The 21,859-nt window shown below is 54.0% G+C and overlaps 1 protein-coding gene across 1 annotated transcript; it reads left to right on the top strand.

Annotated features, from left to right (window-relative positions):
• Nucleotides 1–8,162: 8,162 nt before the first annotated feature.
• On the top strand, nucleotides 8,163–21,252 carry GAREM2 (GRB2 associated regulator of MAPK1 subtype 2; the record flags this gene model as incomplete). Its single annotated transcript, XM_081254414.1, has 6 exons — nucleotides 8,163–8,274; nucleotides 11,279–11,419; nucleotides 16,612–16,742; nucleotides 17,466–18,515; nucleotides 19,514–19,683; nucleotides 20,213–21,252. 6 exons carry the CDS (start codon nucleotides 8,163–8,165, stop codon nucleotides 21,240–21,242), a joined length of 2,634 nt encoding a protein of 877 aa, XP_081110540.1. The 3' UTR covers nucleotides 21,243–21,252.
• Between the last annotated feature and the right edge of the window lie 607 nt (nucleotides 21,253–21,859).

The raw sequence follows: 21,859 nt of genomic DNA, 5'->3' as shown, positions 1-21,859 counted from the left end.
TATGTATCAATATTAAATTTCCTGAATTTAATAATTGAACTGTGGCTGTGTAAGAGAATGTCCTACTTCTCAGGAAACACATACTGAAGTATTCATGGGCAAAGGAGCATGATGTCTTGAACTTGTTTTCAAATGGCTCAGAAAAGAAAAGAATAATACGTATTATATTGTGAATCGAGGTGAAAGACACATGGGAGTTTGTTATAGTATTTTTACAACGTTTCTATAGGTCTAGCTCTTTTCAAAATAAAATGTTTAATAGAAAAATAAGGTTGGGGCACTTCCGCTTCTGGTAATGGTTGAGTAAATCCTATGAAAGCAACCTCCACAGGGGGAGAAATTAAAAAAAGATAAACTCTGGATTTTATACAAAAAATCAGCCAAATAAAGCCCCTAGAGAGTGAACTATTTAGTTACCAAATAAAAGTGAAACAATATCTCTAAAGGCTAAAAGAAAAAGAAAGTCAACCCAGAATTCTATATCCCATGAACACATCCTTCAGAAAAAAGGGAAAATAGACATTCTCAGATAAAAGAGGGAAAATAAAAAAAAGAGAATTCATTGCCAGCAGATTTGCAGTACAATAAGTGCTAAAGGAACTCCTACACACTGAAGGTGTATGATACCAGATGGAAACTTGGGTCCTCAGAGAGGAATAAAGAGCATCAGTAAGTAAATATGTGGGTAAATATAAAGGTCTGTGTTTTCTTCTTCATTTTATTATAATACGTATGACTCTTTACACCTAAAAATGACAACATTGTCTTGTGGGGTTAATGAAATACATGTAAATGTGTGTACATACATACAATGTATACATACAGTGCTATGTATATTGGAGAAGGGATAAATGGATCTATATGTTACAAGCTTTCTATATTTAGTATACTGCTAACTCTATATAGACTGTGAAACTTTAAGAATGAATAATGTAATTCCTGGAAAAACCACCAAAAAAAAAAAAGTGGAAAGAAAAAGTATAACTAAAAAGCCAATAGAAAAAAATGAAATAGACTTCTTTAAGAGGCAAGGAAGGAAGAACCAGAAGAACAAAAAATGGAGGAGGTGAACAGAAAACAATAAAATAGTAGGTAAGAAAGGAACTTCTCAACCTGATAAAGGTCATCTACAAAAAACCTACAACTAACACCGTCCTCAATAGTGAAAGGCCAAAGACTTTCCTTCTAAGATCAGAGACAAGGCAAAGATGTCCACTTCCACTTCTCCTATTCAACATAGGGCTGGAGGTCCTAGCCAATGCAGTTAGACGCAAAATAAAAGGCCTACAGATTGGACAGGATCAAAAAAAAGCTGTCTTTATTTGTAGACAACATGATCTGGCACACAGAAAATCCCAAGGAATCTACAAAACAGCTATAATAACTAATAGATGAATTTAAGAACAGAATATGCAGTTGATTTTTATATATTGACCTTCAACCTTATTAAGTTCATCTGTTTCATTGCAAAATGGGTTTATTCAGGAATTGGCAAGAATTGCAATTTGGGGACTTCCCTGGTGGTGCAGTGGTTAAGAATCTGCCTGCCATTGCACGGGACATGGGTTCGATCCCTGGTCTGGGAAGATTCCACATGCTGCGGAGCAACTAAGCCTGTGCACCACAACGACTGAGCCTGTGCTGTAGAGCCGGGGAGACACAACTACTGAAGCCTGCGTGCCTAGAGCCCATGCTCTGCAACAAGAGAAGCCAATGCAATGAGAAGCCTGCACACCGCAAGGAAGAGTAGCCCCCACTCGCGGCAACAAAAGAAAGCCCGTGCGCAGCAACGAAGACCCAACGCAGCCAAAAATAAATAAATAAATTTATAAAAGAAAAAAAGAATTGCAATTTGGGACATGCAATCTACAGGGAACCACAGGCAAGTCTGGAGAACAAAGGAGAGAAAACTCTTTTATAGAGGAGAAGGGGGAGTTGGGAGGAGCTATTATAAATAAAGAGTCCATTGGAGGAAACTGGGAATTCAGAGTGTAATGGCTTTTCATTAGCTGAGTTGTGACAGTCTCTCAATGGCTAGGCTATTTCCTGGCAGGGAGAAATTCTTCCTTCTGCTAGGTAGTAAAGTGGTAACCTTCTTCCCATTAGAGATACAAAGGTACAGTCTCTTCCTGTTGGGTCTGCAGTTGACAGTGGAACGGTAGGGCGTGAGAGCTTACCCCTCTGGCTTCCCGACTCCATTTTAAATGAGGTTTCTGTTTATTAACTTTCATAGCACAATTTTTAATGAGTGTGTAGTACTCCATGGTATATTTGCCTTAGAAATGCCTAATGAAAGTACAGCTTCCCTTAGCTCCCCAGTCCAGAGATGGGATGAGATACCAGTAATAAAATTTATGACTACCATTTATTAAAATGTGTATCTGAAACTGTGCCAAGTGCTTTATGTACATCTTACATGAAGTGGGTGCTATTTTTATCCCCATTTAACAATGAGAGACAGTGGTGTACTGGTAAATGTTTTATAACCACTCTCTAGGGAAAAAAACCTGATTCATAGCATTTACCAATTTCCATGGTGTAAATAATCCCACTATGGCCAATTTCGAGCTATCAGCATGACATCACCGAACACAGAGTTGGGAAGAGATGAACAGTAGCACACCATTATATAGTTTTGCCACCATACAGAAACAATAGACAAAAATAACCTTTAGAGCATAGAAAATAGTAAAATGTAATAAAATGAGGAAGTAATGAGTTTTAATTATTTATTATGGTTGTTTAATATAAGGTGTTTATTTGTAACTTTTTATAATTTAATTTTTGATAATAGCTGTGTTTAATAACCCACTTGTGAAATTCTTGAAATTTTGACAGTTGGCTCTTGCCACCACTGAAAAGAGATTAAGTCACTTGTACAGCCATTGGACTTCAAATGTCATCCTCTCAGCTCTAGGACCATTTTGCCTTATCTGTTGATGCCTGCTGTAAGCCAGATACATATTAGTCCCTGTGGAGAATCACATGTGAATAGATAAAATGCGGGAGGTGTATTTAATAGTACAACGCAATACATTCTATGGGGTGGTGTGGTGTGCACACTGAGAAAAGATGAGTCAGTCCTATCTTGGGAAATTAGGTGTTTTAAAGGGAAGGTGACACTTAGGCAACTATCAACAATGGCTGCTGACATCACGAAACAGAGACAACCTGACACTGTGTGCCTCCTGACAGAAGGACCACCACCTCCTATAACATAGTAATGCCAAGAAAGCAAAACTCAAACCTTCTGAATTTGATTTACTACCTACAGTCTACTACCAATTTAGAGAAAATCAAAAGACAAAGTAACAAATGAAATTACCCTACAGGGACTGAATCAACAAAATCTAGACTGTGAGAAACACTATAGGACAAAGAGTCCAATTTCTTCTACAAATAAATTGCAAGGAAAAAATGTATGGATCTTACTGAGAACTTGATTTAAATAAATTGTAAATAAATTCTCCAACAAGACAGTTGGGAAAATATGAACACCGACCACATATTTTGTGATACTAAGAAAATATTGTTAGTTTGTTAGTTGTATAATATCACTGCAGTTAAATTTTGTAAAAAAAAAAGGTTCCTATCTTTAGATATACATATTGAAATATTTATAGAGGAAATGATATCTAAGATCTTTTCAAAGTTCTATGAGGACATGTATGTTCAATTGATCTTTAACAAGGGTGCCAAGACAATTAAATGGAATAAAGAATAACCTTTTCAACAAATGGCGTTGGGACACCTGGATATCCATATGCAAAAGAATGAAGTTGGACTCCTACCTCGCACTGTACACAAGACTTAACTCAAAGTAGATCATAGACCTAAATGTAAGAGCTAAAACTATAAACTTCTTAGAAGAAAATACAGGAGTAAATCTCTGTGGCCTTGAGTTAGACAATGTTTTCGTAGATATGACACCAAAAGCACAAGCAACAAAAGAAAGAAATGGATGAATTGGACTTCATCAAAAGCAAAGACTTTTGTGATGCACACAATATCATCAAGTGAAAAGACAACCCATCAAATGGGAGAAAATATTCACACATCATATCTCTGAAAAAGGACTTACATCCAGAATATAAAAAGAATGTTTGCAACTCAACAATAAAAAGACAAATAAAGGCAAAGGATTTGAATAGTCATTTCTCCAAAGAAAATGCAAATATCCATTAAGCACATGAGAAGTTACCCAGAACCATTAGTCATTAAGGAAAATATAAATCAAAACCACAATGAAGGGCTTCCCTGGTGGCGCAGTGGTTGAGAGTCCACCTGCCGATGCAGGGGAACGGGTTCATGCCCCGGTCCGGGAAGATCCCACATGCCACGGAGCGGCTAGGCCCGTGAGCCATGGCCGCTGAGCCTGTGCGTCCGGAACCTGTGCTCAGCAACGGGAGAGGCCACAGCAGTGAGAGGCCCGCGGACCGCAAAAAAAAAAAAAAAAAAAAAAAAAAAACTGACAATGAAATACCACTTCATATCCACTAGAATGGCTACACTTAAAAAGACAGACAATACACTTTGGCAAGGATGTGGAGAAATTGGAACTCTCATATTGGGTTGGCTAAAAAGTTCGTTTGGGTTTTTCCGTAAGATGTTAATGGAAAAATCCAAACGAACTTTTTGGCCAACCCAATATATTTCTGGTGGTAAATGGTGCAGTCACTTTGAAAAACAGTTTGGCAGTTCCTCAAAATGTTAAACATAGAGTTACCATCTGACTCAGCAATTCCACCACAAGGAAGAGAAGTGAAAACATATGTCCACACAAAAACTTGTACACAGACGTTCATAGCAGCATTATTCACGAGGCCAAAAAGGTGGAAATAACCCAAATGTCCATCAACTTATTAATGAATAAATAAAATGTGGTTATCCATACACTGGAATATTATTCAGCCATAAAAATAATGAAGTACTGATACATGCTGCAACATGGGTGAATCTTGAAACTTCTGCTAAATGAGAGAAGCCAGTCACAGAAGACCACACATTTTATTATTTGTATGAAAATGTATGGAATCAACAAATTTATAGAGACAGGAAGTAGACTGGTGATTGTTTACAGATAGGAGGAGGGCTGGGGAAAGGACTGACTGCTAATGGGTAGGGGTTTCTTTTAAAGGAAAGATGAACATGTTTGAAAATTAGATCATGATGATGGTTGCACAATATGGTGAGTATACTAAAAACACTGAAATTGTACATTTAAATCGATGGATTGTATAGTATGTGAATTATAACTCAATAAAGCTGTTTAAAAAAATTCTATAAGGAGGGGAAATAAACAGAAATCAGATCAGCTGTAGGCTGGTAAGTGCTAAAGCTGGGAGATGAGTACAGGGGGATTCATAATACTATTACCTCTAGTTTACATTTAGAATTTTCTGAAAGAAAAATTGGATACAACATTTCCTAGAATTTTCAGAGGTGCTTTCCAAATGTTTTCTGGCCTCCTCCAGCTCATGGGCTCGGAGAAGGCCACCCGTCCTTCTAGGTGGGGTGGAGTGGGTTTGTTTTACACATAACCTGAGCTGCTGCTGGCCACTTCCACCATCTTTCTACTCCATTGACCACTCTGCCCACTCACGGGCAGCTTGGCCAACCTCTGCCACAGCCTGGTCTCTGGACCAACAGTGGGCCTCTGCCAGGGCCGTGCCCCCCTCCCTGCCTCCTCCTTCAGACCACTGACCTCTTGTATGTCTTCCCTTCTACTTGTCACCGGCAGCCCTGTCAGAGGGGGAAGCCACAGCAGAGCAGCTGGGATCCCAGTGACCCAGCTCTTGCCTCCACCCCTCAGCCCTCTCTGTCCCCCACACAGACTCTCCCAGAGGGTGAAGCTCAGGCTCAGCTCCACCCGTCACCTAGGCCCCCAGGTGATGCTCCCTCTGGCCTCTCTGTTAAGCCTCCTCCTCCCTCCGGCTGCTTCCTGTGCTCTCTGTGCTGCCAGCTCTCCTCCAGCGATCTCAGCCCAAGGAAAGAGCTAAGCAGTTCTGACTCCAAGTGAGGCTGACTTCCTTCCTACATGGCTCTCGAGCCCTGAACAAATCAAGGGGTGTATGTATGTGCACATAGAGGTCCCTGGAGATTTGCCACCAGTGAAAAAGCCCTAGAAAGGCTCTGGAACATTCTACAACAATTAGGGGGTGGGGCCAACCAGCTAGGTAGCTCTGCTTGATTTCTCACACCTGTGTGGTCCCTGACTCAGCCAAAATCCAGAGTTACACGGGTTTTGGCATGAAATATGAAGTGTGGCCTGGAGGAAAGATCAGAGGAGGAACTGAAGTCCGGCTGGGACAGCAGGGTTGGAGAGGAGGAAGGGCCACATGACAAACGGCAGAAGCAGAATTGCCAGGACTTGGTGACCAGTTGCATGTAAGGATTAAGAAGAGTTCCAGGGGCTTCCCTGGTGGCGCAGTGGTTGAGAATCTGCCTGCTAATGCAGGGGACACGGGTTCGAGCCCTGGTCTGGGAGGATCCCACATGCCACGGAGCAACTGGGCCCGTGAGCCACAACTACTGAGCCTGCGCATCTGGAGCCTGTGCTCTGCAACAAGAGAGGCCGCGACAGTGAGATGCCCGCGCACCGCGATGAAGAGTGGCCCCCACTCGCCACAACTGGAGAAAGCCCTCGCAAAGAAATGAAGACCCAACACAGCAAAAATTAATTAATTAATTAATAAACTCCTACCCCCAACATCAAAAAAAAAATTAAAAAAAAAAAAAGAAGAGTTCCAGGTTGGGGGACCAGGTGAAAGGTGATGTCCTTAGCTGGGATAGAAAAGGAAAGAGGACTGGGTTCAAGTGTGATTGTTGAAATGGAATGCCTGGGAATGCCTCGGTGGGGATAGAGGGGCTTAGCTGGAAACTGAGGTCTAGAGCTGAGGTGAACCAGCAATACTGAGGACTAGAAGCTGCAGGCGTGGCATCTACATCAGGGCTCAGAGGCCTCTCTCAGAGATAGGGTGAACGAGTGGTCTGGTCCTGGTTTACACCCTCTGTCCTGGTTTATGCCTATAAACCTATCCCTGTTAGCACCTCCTGCACTCTCAAAAGTGTCCCAGTTTGGATGACAAACTGCCTTCCAGTCACAGCTCTGCTGCTTTCCCGCTGTGTGACCTTGGAGCAAAACATTTCTGCTCTTGGAGTCTCCGTTTCTTTCCTCTGCAAAAGATGGAGATTGAACAGTGAGCTGAAATGTCTCTTCCTCTGAGAAGTTGTGTCCATCTTATCTGGTGCCGTTTCTCTTGGGGTTCAGGTCACCTGATGTGGGATGTCAGTCACCTCCGAAGAGAGCGCTTGTGCGTGTGTGTTGAGGGGGGATCTCTCTGGGGTACCGAGGCTGAGGACGAGAGTCCATGGAGCCCTTTCAGCACCAGCCTATGTCTATGCTGGAGCTATCTGGCTCACGGACTGGTGGCAATCGGTGAGAAGGCGCCGGGAACTTGGAAAGTGGGGGCAGATGGGGGCTGTATTAGGCTTCGGCGACAAGCTGGGAAGGCAGTGGGATTTGAAGTTAAACCTAGCTTCAAATCAAGCTGCTACTTGACCTCTCTGAGTCTGTTTGCTCATCAGTAAAATGGGGTTAATTAGGCGGCGTTGCCAGGATGTGTGAAGCTGGAGGTGATATACGTCCTAGAGGCAGCAACCGCTGCCGGGATCGCGGCAGCAGAAGCTTTGGGAAGTGAAGCAGGACCCCGAGCGGGACCGGAGGCGATTCCCGGAGGCCGGGGCACCAGCGGGCGAGGAAAGGGGGATCCGAACACACTCGGCGGGGAAGGGGAGGCCGACCCCCACCACCGACCCTGGGGATGCCGCTTCGCGTCCACGTTTTTCCTCCTGGCGCCCGCCGGGGGTCTCGGTCCCCGGCTGTCACCTGGACGCTCGGGAATGGGGCGGGTGAGCCGGGCGGGCGGGGAGGCGGGCCTTGGCGGCGGCTGCGGGCGCGGGCCGGGGGGTGGGGCGAGGGGCTGGGGGCGGGGGCCGGCGCCCCGCTGGGAGGCCGGCCACGTGACGCCCGCAGCACCGGCTGGGCCGCCAGGCGGGGAGCGCCGCGGCGGCCCCAGGAGGTGGCGGCGGGCGCTGAAGCCCGGGCCGCGCGGGACTGGCCGTCGGGGCCCCGGGACGGCGGCCCCGGGGACGCCCATGCCATGGAGAAGTTGGCGGCCGGGCTGGCGGGCCTGCGCTGGAGCATGGGCGCCTTCCCGCTCGACCTCATCGTCAGCCGCTGCCGCTTGCCCACACTTGCCTGCCTCGGGCCAGGTACCGGGGGTGTTGGGAAGGGCGACTGGGGGACCATCGGGGACTCTCCCGGGGCCGTGAGGATGCGACCCCTGCCCTCCCGCTCCTCGGCGCGGGCCCCGCGCTGCTCCCGGAGCGCCTCCCCTGAGAGCCGGGGCCCACGAACCGAGGGGCCGCCTCCTTCTGGGCCCCACGGACGGGCACAGGGACAGAAACCTGGGACAGGGACTGGGGCCGGGCCCGGGACAGAGTTCTTCGGCCCAGCTGGAGCCCGGAGCGCGGCGGAGCCGCCAAGTCCGCGCCGTCGGTGCACCCCCTTCCCTCGCCGCCCTCAGACCCCCGCCCGGGCCGCGCCCCCCTCTATCCTTTTGTCTCCGGCCTCTCACCTCGATCCTCCCGTAACCCTTGGGCCTCGGACTCTGTCTTCCCACCGCCGCCGCCCCCTAGCCCCGCTCTGTCCCTCTTGGGACCCTTCTCGCATCCTCCTTTCGCGGCCTGGGGAGCAGCCTCCGGTCCCCGGGGGCCGGCAGACTACCTCTGGGCCTGAGTGAGCGCGAGTCCTCCCGCCGGGCGGGCCCCCGAGCCCCCGGACCTCCCCACATCTTGCCCCACTTCTCCTTGGGGCCCGGGGGCCCGGGCTGTTCTGCTGATGCTTGCGGGCCCGAGAGGGGCGCCCGGAGGCTGCGCCGAGCAAGTGGACCGTTTGGGGGAAGAGGGGCTGCTTGGCTGGGGGAGGGGCAGGAGCCGGGGCTGGCAGCCAGGCCGGGGGTTTTGTGTGTGAGAAGAATAGGGGTTTGGCCCGCGTTGGCACACTCGCTTCCCTGAATGCTAATGGAGCCCGCGGCCACAGGCTCCTCTCCTCTCCCCTCCGCGGGGCCAGCAGCCACTCCTCCGACCCGCGGCGGCGAGGAGTGGGCACAGTGAGCGTCACCGTGTCCCAGGAGCGGGCTCGGTGAGAACGTCTATGCCTGGGCCGTGGGGCAGGGTTGCCCGGCAGTCCAACGTCTTGTTTTCTGGATCGTCGGTGTGTGATGCCGAGACTGCCCATGTCAACAGCAAGGCTGTGTGTGTCTGCGTGTGAATGGAATATGCTGGCCCTAGGTTGTGCCTGGCCACTTCCCACACATCCTCTTTGGCATCTCCCCCACCCCCGGGGGTCCTTTTTGAGCTCCTCAATCTGGCAGGCCTCCTTTGGGCTCCCTTGACACCTCTGGCACCCTTGTCTTGTCTCCTACTGTAACCCGTTGTAATGGTCAGTTTATTGTCCTTCTACTGGGCTGCAGGCTCCTTGAGGTAGGGCATCCTGCCTAACAAAGATTATGGAAGGAGTAAATGAATGAGAGAATGAGCAACTGGTGTGACGGCCCAGTTGCCTGGTGTCTCTCTGTGACAATGGTGGCTATGGCTGTGGTCACCTTATGTGATCAAAACTGTGAGTGTGAATATGTGATCAAAAGTACGTCTTGAAGTCTTGAAGGTCCCTGTGTGCCTGTGCATTTGGGAGGGGCCCCTTAGTGGGACCATGGGACTGAGTTGTGTCATTGGGGTAATAAGCAAGCCCCTATCACTGTGGGCCAGGTGGCTGTGCTGGCTCAACTACTGGTGACCATGACCCATGGTTGTTGGTGTGTGTCCTGTGTGACTGTGGCCTGCATCCCTTGGAAGGGCAGCCTGGGGCTTAGGAGAGCTCTAAGAGGAGGTTACAGAGTAGGAAAGCCTCCTGTGCCTCAGGTGAGGAATTGAGGAGAAAGGCTCCCCCCCCCCCCCGCCCCATAAACAGGGTGGAAGCCAGGCCCTTCCTGCAGGTCCTGAACACATCCTCCCCTCCCCCGACCAAATGCACACACTTCAGGGAGTCCCCAGCCATCAGAGTAAACCATTTCCCATTTGGTTGGGTGGCAGATATTTATTAAGTTGCGTCTGAGCGGGCTGGGAAGGAGGCATCCCTCACCCACCCTACTCACCAGCTGCAACCAGGAGACGGCTCAAAGGCCTCCTGGAAGCTGGGCCAGCCCTTCTGCTCTCCTGGAAACCGGTGCTGGGGTTGGAGCCTCTGGGGCCCAGGCCCCTCCCGACGGCTTGGCCCCCATGCAGCTTCCCCCAGGGCTAGCCCCCAGCACTCTTCTAAACCCACCCCTCCCTCTGGCCTTCATCACTGTGTTCCAAAGACCGGGCGGGTGGGGTGGGGGATGAAGGGCCGAGGGAGGGAGAGCCAAGAAGCAGCTTCTCTGAGGTGGCATCGGGGGTATCTGAGACTTTCTCCTCTCTCCTTTGAGGTCCCTCGTGGGCAGACTGTCTGTGGCAGTGGGTGAAAAGAGAGCCAGGAGTCAGCTCCTGTGAGCCCTGCCGAGTGACCCAGAGCCCTGGGGTTCACCGTGGACGGCCCCTTCTCGGCCCTCTCTGTGCCCCACCAGGGCCCTCCTTTCCTGGCCTAGGAGCCGACTCGGGGGCTGAGAATTCTTCTGGTCTCAGTTCAGGTGGTCTGAGGCCCAGCTCAGGTGTCTGCTGCTCGGCACTGCCTCCCATCCTCCCTCCTGCCCCACACTCCCCCTCGGCTAGTTTACTGCCCCTTCTGTGAGAACCCGGACAGCCTCCATTCAGCGCCTCAAACTTGGCCTGTGTTCTCTGTTCACATCTCTTCTCACCTCCCCCTGGGCCTAAGGGCTCCTGGAGGGCAGAGGCTGGGCTCATCCGCTGGGAGCCCCTGGCTCCAGCACAGGGCCTGGGACAGCAGGCGGTCCAATCGAATGATGAATGCAGGACGGAGGCTGGGCCGGTTGCTGGGGCCCCATCGGGGAGCCTGAGCCCTGAGAGAGGGGGCCTGATTCAGCCCCGAGGTCACAGCTGGCAGCCTGCCTGTCCCTTGAGCGCTGCTGGTCTGGGCAGGGGTCATGGGGAGCCGTCCCCGGTGGCGTCTCGGTGAGGAGGTAAGCAGGTCACCCTGCCTGTCCTTTCCGCCGCCCCCCCCCCCTCCGTAATGTTCTCTTTTCTGTCCTTCCTCCTCTGTCCCCCTTTCCCCTCTCAGGGGAGTACGCCGAGGGCGTCAGTGAGCGAGACATCCTGCTCATCCACTCCTGCCGCCAGTGGACAACGGTGACAGCCCACACCCTGGAGGAGGGTCACTATGTCATCGGGCCCAAGATTGACATCCCCCTGCAGTACCCAGGTATGCCCAGCCAGGGACTGATGGCACAGAGCCGGTGGGAGGTGTAGGCAGCGGGGTAGGGGTGGGGAGGTCTTGGAGGAAACTGTTGGTGACTGGCTTTTCCTTAGAGCCACAGGGGTGAGCAAGGTCATGGCTGGCAGGGTGGTGATTAGGGTTAGAGTTAGGGCCCAGTGGTTTTCATACTGTTTTGTGGAGCCCTGGGTTTCTGGTTGCAAACCTTTGATTCCCATTTTGTTTTAAAATAGACTTGAAACTAATGTTAAAAAAAAAAAGTACCCACACCCTCCAACTGCTACAAATCAAACCTTAACCCTGACTAGAGACCTTCAGTATGTACCATTACATACAGGTGGTATCTCTGCCTCATTAACACTTTTTGCACAGACCCTCAAAGAGAATATCTCCTGCTAGGATCCTCTCAGTACTGTGCAACCAAAAGACTTCAGAAACAAAGGGATGCTCAGGCTGATTATGTGGCTGCATCTGCCTGCTCTAATCCTGTTTTTCCCAATTTTTGTGTTAAACTTATTGTTTTCACTGATTGACTTAAGTGAATGTTAACATTTTAGGCTTTTAAATAAGATTCTGCAATGAATTTCTACTTTTATCTGTTATATATATGATGCTGATGTCCTAAAGATTTTGTTTGAAGAAAGGATTCTGCTGCTGAAAAAAGAAAGTACAGCCCTTTCATTTTACACACAATGAAACAGAGAGCCTAAGAAGGGAAGTGACTTGCCCAGGGTCACACAGCTAGAAAGCAGCAGAGCAAGGGCTAGCACCCAGGTGTCTTGACTCCTGGGCTCTTGCTTGCTGCCACATCAGGAATGCAGGGTTGTTGTCCCCTGTGTGGGAGGGATGTGAGTCTGGTGGCCCCATCCCGGAGACGCCCCCACGTGAGCCCAGGATCCCACAGCTCCTGCACATTAAACACGTGCTGCGTTTCAGACACTGGGCAGAGCGTTGTTGCCATTGCGTCCTCACAGCAGCCCTGTGAGGGAGTTTTATCAAGCTCCAGGAGTTAGTAGTTAGCTCAGTTCTGTATTTAACTGCTGCCCACCCCCCAACAAAGGTTGGAATACTTTGAGCTGGGAAGGCTCACGGTCCCTTCCTCACAGGTATGTTGTTCCCCTTCTGGTGCTGCCTGGGTCTCCCCGGAGTCAGTGGGACAGGACTAAACCCTTTACGGGGCTTCTGCTCTTTACAGCGCCCTGTGCACCTTGTACTCCTGTAGCCCCACAGCCCATTTTAAACATGAGGAAACTGTCTCAAGTGTCTTTCTGACCTGGACTGGAGCCCTTGGGGAGACCTGCCCAAGCTAGAAACTTCCCAGCCTGGGTATCTGGCCTTGGTCCAGGGAGAGGTCCCAGGTCTTCTTCTTAGGATAAAAAAAGCAAAGATTGGGGGACTTCCCTGGCGGTCCAGTGGTGAAGACTCGGCGCTTGCACTGCTGGGGGCACAGGTTCGATGCAAAAAAAAAAAAAAAACAAACCAAAGATTGGAAAAAGCCTTCACTGACAGAAATATGACTTACTGCATCATTTCGGTTATGTCATTAAAAATCCGGGAAACCAAGGTACAGAGCCTCCTGGGGAACTCTGCGTTCACGAGGCTCCTGGCCCTTTCCCCCCATCTCTTTCGGTGCCCTTGTGTAAGGCGGGTGACAGCTGGCCTGCCGAGGTGTCGCATCCCCAGCTCCATCTTTCCGGTGGGCCGCTCGGGCCCCGCCTGGATGGGGGCTGGGTGGCCGAGGCCCCCCAGGAGGGGGAGGGGCTGGGCCGCCGGCGGGTTAATGAGGAAGCTCTGAGCGCACAGCTCCGAGCTGATTCCTCCTAATGAATTAATAATTGCGCGGGCAGGCGGGCGGGGCGGACCGCGGAGAGAGCCTCGGGAGGCGATGGAGGGAGAGGGGAGGAGGGCTCAGGGCGATGCCCTGCAGCGAGTGGCGTGGGGGCCGCTGCTGGAGAGCCGGGTCTCCAGGCCAAGGCCCACCGCCCGGGGAGGCAGGGAGACCGGACTCCTCCGGGACGACCCCCACCCCGCCAGCTCCCCGCCTTGTCCTCTGCGCGGTGCCTCTCCCCGCGCGGGCCGCAGACCCTGCGGAGCACCGGGCAGATGCGTCCCTTGAGCCAAGTAGCATGCTTCCACTTTACAGATGGGAAAACAGAAGCCTATGGGGATTAAATAATTTGCTCAAGGCCACACAGGTGGTAGGTGGCAGAGCTGGGATTCAGCCAGGTCTGTCCGACTCCCAAGTCCGTGCATTTACCCACCATTCTTTATGGAGCGCCTGTTATGGGTCAGGTGCTGGCAGGGAGGGGTGATAAACAAGACCCTGCTTCAGGCTGGAAGGGACGGTCGGGGCTGCGTAAACGTGCTCTGGGAGTCACGGACAGGGAGGAGGGGCAGGCCAGGGTGGGGCAGGTCCCTAGAGCCGCAGAGGACCTCGGGTCTTATGTAGGGGGAGGCAGGAGAGGAAGCTGCCCCCAGTGGGGCTGCAGAGGGAGGAAAAGGCTTCCAGGGGCCAGAGCATCACCCCCGGGAGGTCTACCTTCCTTCCTCCCGGCAGCGATGACCGGTGCTGGGCTCAGGCTGCGGCGGAGGGGGTGGTGCCGGCTACCATGGTTACATCGATCTTCCCTGCCACATCCTCCCCCCCCCCACCCCGGCTCTAGCCCTGACTTGGCTCCAGCTCTCCCCACAGGGGGCAGTGGGCACTTCTCCCTGCCTGGCTGCTTGGGGTTGGGGGGTTTGTGTGTGGATATTGGGGAGGCGACTGGGTGAGGGACGGGGGCTACTTTTCTTGGATGGTAGCAGATGTGTGACTCCTGCTTTCTGACCTGCAGATCACTATTCCTTGCTAGGTCCCCTCCCCAATTTATCCCTGCTGCCCTCTACGGCTGTGGCTCATCCGAGGCCTCTTTTTACTAGGGTCTCAGAGTGGTTGGGGAAGGATGGGGGATGGGACGTGGGGTATGTTCCCTCCAGCTTTCTCCTGGGCACTTCCCCCTCTTTCTGGGTTGTCACTTTTCCTGCTCATAGATGTTGATGCTGCAGGCTCTGCCCCTGGCCCTCTGCTCTTCATACTCTGCATTAGGGAGTGGGTGTCTCTATCCGGGTTTCTGGTTGGGCTTTGGGGGCTTCAAGAACCGCCCCCCTGTACTATATACAAAATGCTTTTTTGTGTGTTCCTGCTAGGGGTACACTGTGGGAGTTCTCTGGGAAGAGGGTCCCCAAAGGGTCAAGATCCTCTGTTCTTCCTCTTTCCTGAGCTATCTTGCCTGCCCCACAGCTGACGCTGCCTCCTGTGGGCTGGTGACCTTCTGTCTGTTACTTCTGACTAGGCATCCTCAAGCGCTGCACCCACACGCTCGCCTGCCCTAGGAACACCCCCTGCAGGGCCTCACTTGGCCTCCCCAGTTTGGCCGGTGCTCCACAACTCGTTCCTTCCAGGGTCTCAGTTTTGGTTAACAGCTCTGCCGTCTCCATTTCTGACCAGGCTGGTGACCCGAGTCCTTTCCTCCACCACCTACTCGTCAGTCTGATGAGTTTCTCACCACCGTCTGATGCGGCTCCCTACCTCGACAGTACCTCTTGTTCTGCTCATTTTTGTTATTCCCTCAGTTGCTGCCCTGGCTCTTTTCCAGAACTCGTTACTGAGTTATTTACCTGAATGGTGTCCCTGTTATCTTTATAGAGTTCAACTTTGATTTTGGTCTTCCCTTGCTCAGAACACTCCAGGGGGTTTCATTCTTACGGAATAAAGTCCTACCATATGGCATTCAGAGCCTTTCATAACCCAGTTGCTGTCTGCTTCACCCCTGTCATCACCCCTCTCAAGTCCTACCCTCCAGGCACTCACCACTTGGGGCAGGCAGTCTGCTTCCGTGACTCTATGTCTTTGGTCATGCTATTTCTTCCATGTGGAATGTCCATTCTGTAAAACTCTTTTCATTCTTATGATCCCCTCAGACTGCCAGGCAGATTTCCCCCAACTCAGTGGTCTTCTCACTCTTTTGTCATGAGTCTGGTGTAGCATTTGTCACATCCTGCCATCACACACTACATCTGGATTTCCTTGTGGGCAGACTCTCTTACCCAGATTGGCACACCCTGTCGGGGCAAGGCTAGTGTCTGGCACATAGTGGGTGCTCCACAAATGTTTGTGGAATGAATAAATGAATGGATTGTGACTGTAGCAACTACCAGAAACACTACAGAAGCTAGAGTCACCTTGTCTTCTCTCAGCTTATACAAGACTCTCTTCCTTTTGTGTAAGGGCTAAGAAGAGGCCATCTGTCCAGATGCCAGCATGGTTCACAGCCTGTCTTTGTGCTCACATAGGTGGGCACATAAAAGATGTGTGGCCAGTGAGGTTAGACAGTTTACACAGAGGGGTGTCAGCTTTATGGATTATCATCATTCTTTAAAGTCTGTGTCTGCTGGGGGCATCTGCCGAGCCAGCCAAAACATAGCCCTGGACTGTAGGTTGGGAAGACCTCATCCAAGGGAGGAGGCTTTGCTGGGCTCAGATCAGAGGCCTCTGGGACAATGGGGCTGGATGTTGGATCAGAGGAGGATTTGGGAACAGATTAGGGGTCAGAGTTGCTCTCCCTGGATCTCCAAAGACTGGGGCTGGGCCCCTGGTCTGCCCATTGCATCAGTGTGGGTTAGCAATCCAATGCAGATACATAGAATGCCAGATCCAGGTGGGGCCCAAGAGCATCTGCTCCAGCTTCCTCAGCTGAGGACTCAAAGCCCCAGAGAAGGGAAGGGATTTGTCTAGGGTCATAGCAAATCAGAGTGGGGCTGGGAGCAAGCTAGGAATCAGCACCCCCAATGCCACACTAACGCTTGGTCCGAGGATAGCTCTGTGTCCAAGTGTTTGGGTTTGCACTTGGGTTTCTCTGGGCAGGCAGCTGCTAGCCTTATCACACACCCACAAGCTGTCCACTGGGTGAGGGCTGGGCTCTAGTTGCTAGGAATCTGTGCTCCCCTCCCTGCTGAGGCTTGAATCAGCTGACCAGCTCCTTCCACTGGTGCAAACCTGCCCTTCTGACCACCTGAGTTCCAGAGAGGCTGGCTGAGATGAGGGGAACAAGAAGCGGGGACAATGAGGCCTCTCCGGATACAGGCTAGGCTCCCAGCAAGCAGGCCCACCCTAGCAGCAGCCTGCATTCCTTCCTGTGCAGGGAAGTTCAAGCTCCTGGAGCAGGCCCGGGATGTTCGGGAGCCAGTGAGGTACTTCAGCAGCGTGGAGGAGGTGGCCAGCGTCTTCCCTGATCGCATCTTTGTGATGGAAGCCATCACGTTCAGTGTCAAGGTTAGTCCTTTCTGCACCAGGCACGGTGCCCCCAGGTTTCCATTATCCTCGGGGGCAAGCCTGACCCTGGTTGGAGGGTGGCCTTTGAGCTCTAAGAGGTAAAAGTATCACAGTGTGGCTTCTGGCAGCCCCTTGAAAGCCTCTGGCTAGGTGTATGAACTTCCTGGAGCTTCCTGCAAAAGGTGGGGAAGCAGGAAGTGTGTGTGGAGGGTCACGGCCTGACTGGGAAGTCTTTCAGGGCAGCCGTCCTCTCAGCCACTGGTGGTGGTAGTGTAGCTGTGGGGCACACAGTGCACACGGTCCCCCACTTATGTACAGGAGGTTCTTGCCTGTTTATAAACCCTCTGCTTATCCATCAATTCATTTCTTTTCAGAGTAGTCTTGTTGAATAGGTGGAGGATTGTTATCGCCCTAATTGTAAAAAATGATAACAAAAGTTGCCATATATTGAGTATTTTCAAAGTATTTCATTGTACATATAGTCTATTTAATCCTTACAGCAATTCTTCCAAGTAAGAGTAACTAAGGTCCCCGAGAGGTAACTCACTGAAGGCTGCACACCCACCACGTGGCCCCTCCAGGATGGAATGTCCTCAGTCCACTGCTCTTGATCTGGTCTTGGCCCTGGGAAAGGCCCAAGAGGAGCGCTGTCCTCCTGGGTCCCGTCCCGGTGGCTTTCCCGGGGCTCTGGCTAAGGCCTCCCGCCGTTTCTGGGATCCCCAGGTGGTGTCAGGCGAGTTCAGTGAGGACAGCGAGGTGTACAACTTCACGCTGCACGCCGGCGACGAGCTCACTCTCATGGGCCAGGCGGAGATCCTGTGCGCCAAGACCACCAAGGAGCGCTCACGCTTCACCACCCTGCTGCGCAAGCTGGGCCGGGCCGGGGCGCTCGCCGGGGTGGGCGGCGGCGGCCCGGGGGGCACGGGGGCCGCGGGTGGCAGCGGGGGCGCCAGGCCCATCAAAGGCAAGATGCCCTGCCTCATCTGCATGAACCACCGCACCAATGAGAGCCTGAGCCTGCCCTTCCAGTGCCAGGGCCGCTTCAGCACGCGCAGCCCGCTGGAGCTGCAGATGCAGGAGGGCGAGCACACGGTGCGCGCCATCATCGAGCGCGTGCGGCTCCCGGTGAACGTGCTGGTGCCCAGCCGGCCGCCGCGCAACCCCTACGACCTGCACCCGGTGCGGGAGGGCCACTGCTACAAGCTGGTCAGCATCATCTCCAAGACCGTGGTGCTGGGGCTGGCGCTGCGCCGCGAGGGCCCGGCGCCGCTGCACTTCCTGCTGCTCACCGACACGCCGCGCTTCGCGCTACCGCAGGGCCTGCTGGCCGGGGACCCGCGTGTCGAACGCCTGGTGCGCGACAGCGCCTCCTACTGCCGCGAGCGCTTCGACCCCGACGAATACTCGACCGCGGTGCGCGAAGCGCCCGCCGAGCTGGCCGAAGACTGCGCCAGCCCGCGCCGCGCGCGCCTCTGCCTGCCGGCGCCCCCGCGCGCCCTCCGGCCCGCCCGCGCCCCCGCCTCCGGCCCCGGCCCGCCCGGCGACGGCGACCAGGAGTACGTGAGTCCCGACTGGGCCAGCGCGCCCGAGCCCGCCGCGCCGCCCGCCGAGATCCCCTACGAGGAGCTGTGGACGCACCAGGCGGCCGAGGGCCTCGCCGAGGGCAGGACCCGGCCGCTCCCGGGGCCCGACCTCATCTCCTTCGGGGCCGCCGGGCCGCCCCGCCTGGAGTCCGAGGCGGCCCCGCCTCCAGTGCCTCCCAAATCCGAGGCGGTGAGTGGACGCCTTGGAGGCGAGGAGCGGGGGTGGGGGGGGCGGAGGCCGGGCTCTGAGCTCTGTGGGCCCCATCCTCTAGGGAGGTGGCCAGCCAGGGGTCAGGGTTTGGGCTTGTAAAGCTCGTTCTCCTGGGCCCCAGCCTTGGCATCTCGGTCTACAGCCCCCCGAGTGTATGACAGAGGGTGGCCGAGGTGGGGAAAGGGGAGAAAACGAGGAAAGAAACGCAGGAGCATTTGTAGGAAGGGATACCAGGGACGGTGGCATTGGGAGTTGTGGGGACAAAGATGCCAGCAGGTCCCCAGCCTCAGAGAATTGGGGATGAGCCTAGAACAGTGTTACCCAGAAGGTTCCACAAGGAGTGGAACAAGGAGCCCTTTAAGTTGTCCAGGGTAAAGAAGGTTCTATGGTGACGCAAGTTTAGAAAATGTAGCCTGTGATGCCCAGCCTTCCCCCTCCTCACTTTGGAGCCGCAGAGAGTTGGTATAATAAAGGCTCTGAGAAGTCCTGCACGAAGGAAGCCCGTTTATCTGTGTTTAACACAGAATTTTCCGACCGAGCTTGTCCACAGACTATGGACAACACCTATGAACATCCCATGGAGTCCACTTTTGAGTGTCTGACCTATAAGGCAGGGAGCCAGATGGCAGATACTTTTCCTTCCCTTTCTTCTCCTCATTACACGTTTTTCCCTTAATTCTCTCCTTTTCCTTGAGGAGGGACTATGTCTACTTAACGACGGTTATGTTTCATCTACTTCTCTACGTTTTCTTACACTCGATGGGTTTCCAAGGCCACAGGAGACAGTGTATGTGTTGTCAGCTCTCAATGAGTGAAACGGGCTGGAGAGACGAGAAGGGGTGGGTGGGTGGGTGGGTGAGGAGCTGGGGTGTAAGGCAAGGCAGGCTCTTGGCAAAGTGGGGCACTGTCAGTCCCACACGCCGCCCTGGCCCAGCTGCCTGGGGACCGGGGGTGGCATCATGGCCCTGTGCTTGCAGGTGAAGGAGGAGTGCCGCCTGCTCAATGCCCCTCCTGTGCCCCCCCGAGGTGGCAGTGCCAATGGCCGGCTCTCGGGCAGTCCCCCGGTGCCCCCGCGCTTCCCCAAGCTGCAGCCTGTCCACTCCCCCAGCTCCAGCCTCTCCTACTACTCCTCTGGTCTCCAGGATGGGTGAGCCCCTTCCTTCTCTTGGTCCTGGGCCTCCTCAGGTGGATTGAAGCAGGGGAGGGTGGGGAGGGGAGCCAGTGCTGAGGCAGAGGAAGACTTCAGGCCCGGGGTTCAGAGGTTCTGAGGTTCTGAGCAGCACCTGAGGGAGGGGGCCCTGGGGGCCGGGGTCCCGGGCTTCCTGCTTCAGTTCGCTCCTCTCCTAAATGATGACAATTGGTTGGGAGTGTTGCTCTGTTTCCCTCCAGAGTGGGATCTGCCACAGGGTGGAGTGCTCCTTGCTATTGAAAATTTTCTATGTGATTCAGTTTAGTTTAATTTTTCCTGGGGAGGGGGGGCGCCGGGAGAAAGAATAGAGCAATCTCAGAGGGCCTCAGGCCTCGGGGGCTGGGGTGTGGGCCAGCGCTGCTGAGATCGGAGCAGCGGCCTCTGGGACCTGGTGGAGCAGTGGTTTGCTGTGTCGTGTGTGTGGCCCTGTGGCGTTTCCCTCTTGCTGTGCTTACCCTTCCGTCTGTGTCGGTCTCTTTGCCCACAGGGCGGGCTCCCGCAGTGGCAGTGGCTCTCCATCACCGGATACCTACTCCCTCTATTGCTACCCATGCACCTGGGGAGACTGCAAGGTGGGCGAGTCCCCCAGCCGCCCACCCCCGGGACCCCTGCCCTCGACTACGCAGCCCAGCCAGGCCTCCCGGGCCCTTGTAGAGCCCCTGAGCAGTGGAGCTGCCTCTCTCTGGGGGGCCGACACCCCAGTCAAGACCTACCGCAGCTGCCCGCCTCCATTCAAGCCCTCCCACCCCCAGAAACGCTTCGCTCCCCTTGGAGCTCTGAACCCCTTTTCCGGGCCTGCCTACCCCACAGGCCCTTCAGCCGCCTCCTCTTCTGGGCCCACAGCCAGCTCAGGTCCCCTGGCTACCTCCAGCCCCGCTCATTCCCCAGGCCCGGGCCCTCCAGGCCAGGCCTATTCGGCTGCTGCCTCCTCCTGCTGTCCCACCTCCTCCTCCTCTTCCTCTGAGCGGCAGACACCCGCCCTGGAGCCCTCTGATCCCTTTGAGCTGGGCCGGGGCAGTTCTCCAGAGCCGGAGGTGCTGCGCTGTCAGGAGCCCAGAGCTGGGAGGGCTCCTGGGCCTGGGCCTGGCCTTCTGCCACTTGGACCCCCCAAGGCCTTTGAGCCTGAAGGTGTGGTGCTGCGGCAGGTCCCCGCCCCCCTGTCCCCCGTGGCCCTGCAGGGGCCCGAAGCAGGCAGAGCACGACTCCTTCTCAGCCAGGGGCGCCTAGAAGGGCCTCCGGCCAGTCCCCGGGATGGGGCCACAGGCTGGGGCGGCCGGGATGCCTCCTCCTGGCAGCCCCCCGCTGACCTGTCTGCACTCTCCCTGGAGGAGGTCTCGCGAAGTCTGCGTTTCATCGGGCTCTCGGAGGACGTGGTGAGCTTCTTTGCCCGAGAGCGCATTGATGGCAGCATCTTCGTGCAGCTCAGTGAGGACATCTTGGCAGATGACTTTCACCTCACCAAGCTGCAGGTCAAGAAGATCATGCAGTTCATCAAAGGCTGGCGGCCCAAGATCTGACTTCCCAGCTCGGGGCTGCACAACTGGAATTTTAGCCCGGAGGCCCTGGGGGGCCAGCCCTGGGTCTGCAGGGTGACCGCACTCCCAGAGTGGGGCCTGCCTGCAGGAAGAATCTATGCCAAGACTGAGGCTGCTAAGCAGCCACGGAGAGTGAATCCAGGGGAGACACACTTGGAAACGGGGGTCCTCTGGGCCAGAGCCCTGCATGCATCTTGCCTTTCAGTGTGTAGAGTATGCGGGGAAGGGGCTGGAGGCACCGGTGCACACCCGGGCCTGGTGACACATTGCTGCGATTCCCACGGGGGTTCAAAAAGCAGGCCTTCATGGTGACCTAACAGCCCCCTCCGTCTTGCTGTAGAGCTCCACTGACAGCTCGCACTTCAAAGCTTGTAGGTGCAGGCTGGAGACAAGGGAAGAAGATGGTCCATGATCTAAGCACAAATTCCCCAAGTGCCCGCTCTCCTCTGTGCTCTGTGGGCTTTTGGCCGAGCTGCCCCAGAGTCGGGGGTGCCCTCCTTTCCCCTCTGCTCTGCTGTGTGTTGGGCCCCTGGCCCTGAACACAGGTGTATCAAGTACAAGCCTGTGCCACCACACCTCAGAGGCTCTCCCTGTGGGTT

The sequence above is a fragment of the Mesoplodon bidens genome (assembly GCF_964165515.1).
Source record: "Mesoplodon bidens genome assembly, chromosome: 14".
Taxonomy (NCBI): domain Eukaryota; kingdom Metazoa; phylum Chordata; class Mammalia; order Artiodactyla; family Ziphiidae; genus Mesoplodon; species Mesoplodon bidens.
Note: the sequence above shows the minus strand (reverse complement) of the source record. Positions and strands in the feature narration are given on the sequence as shown.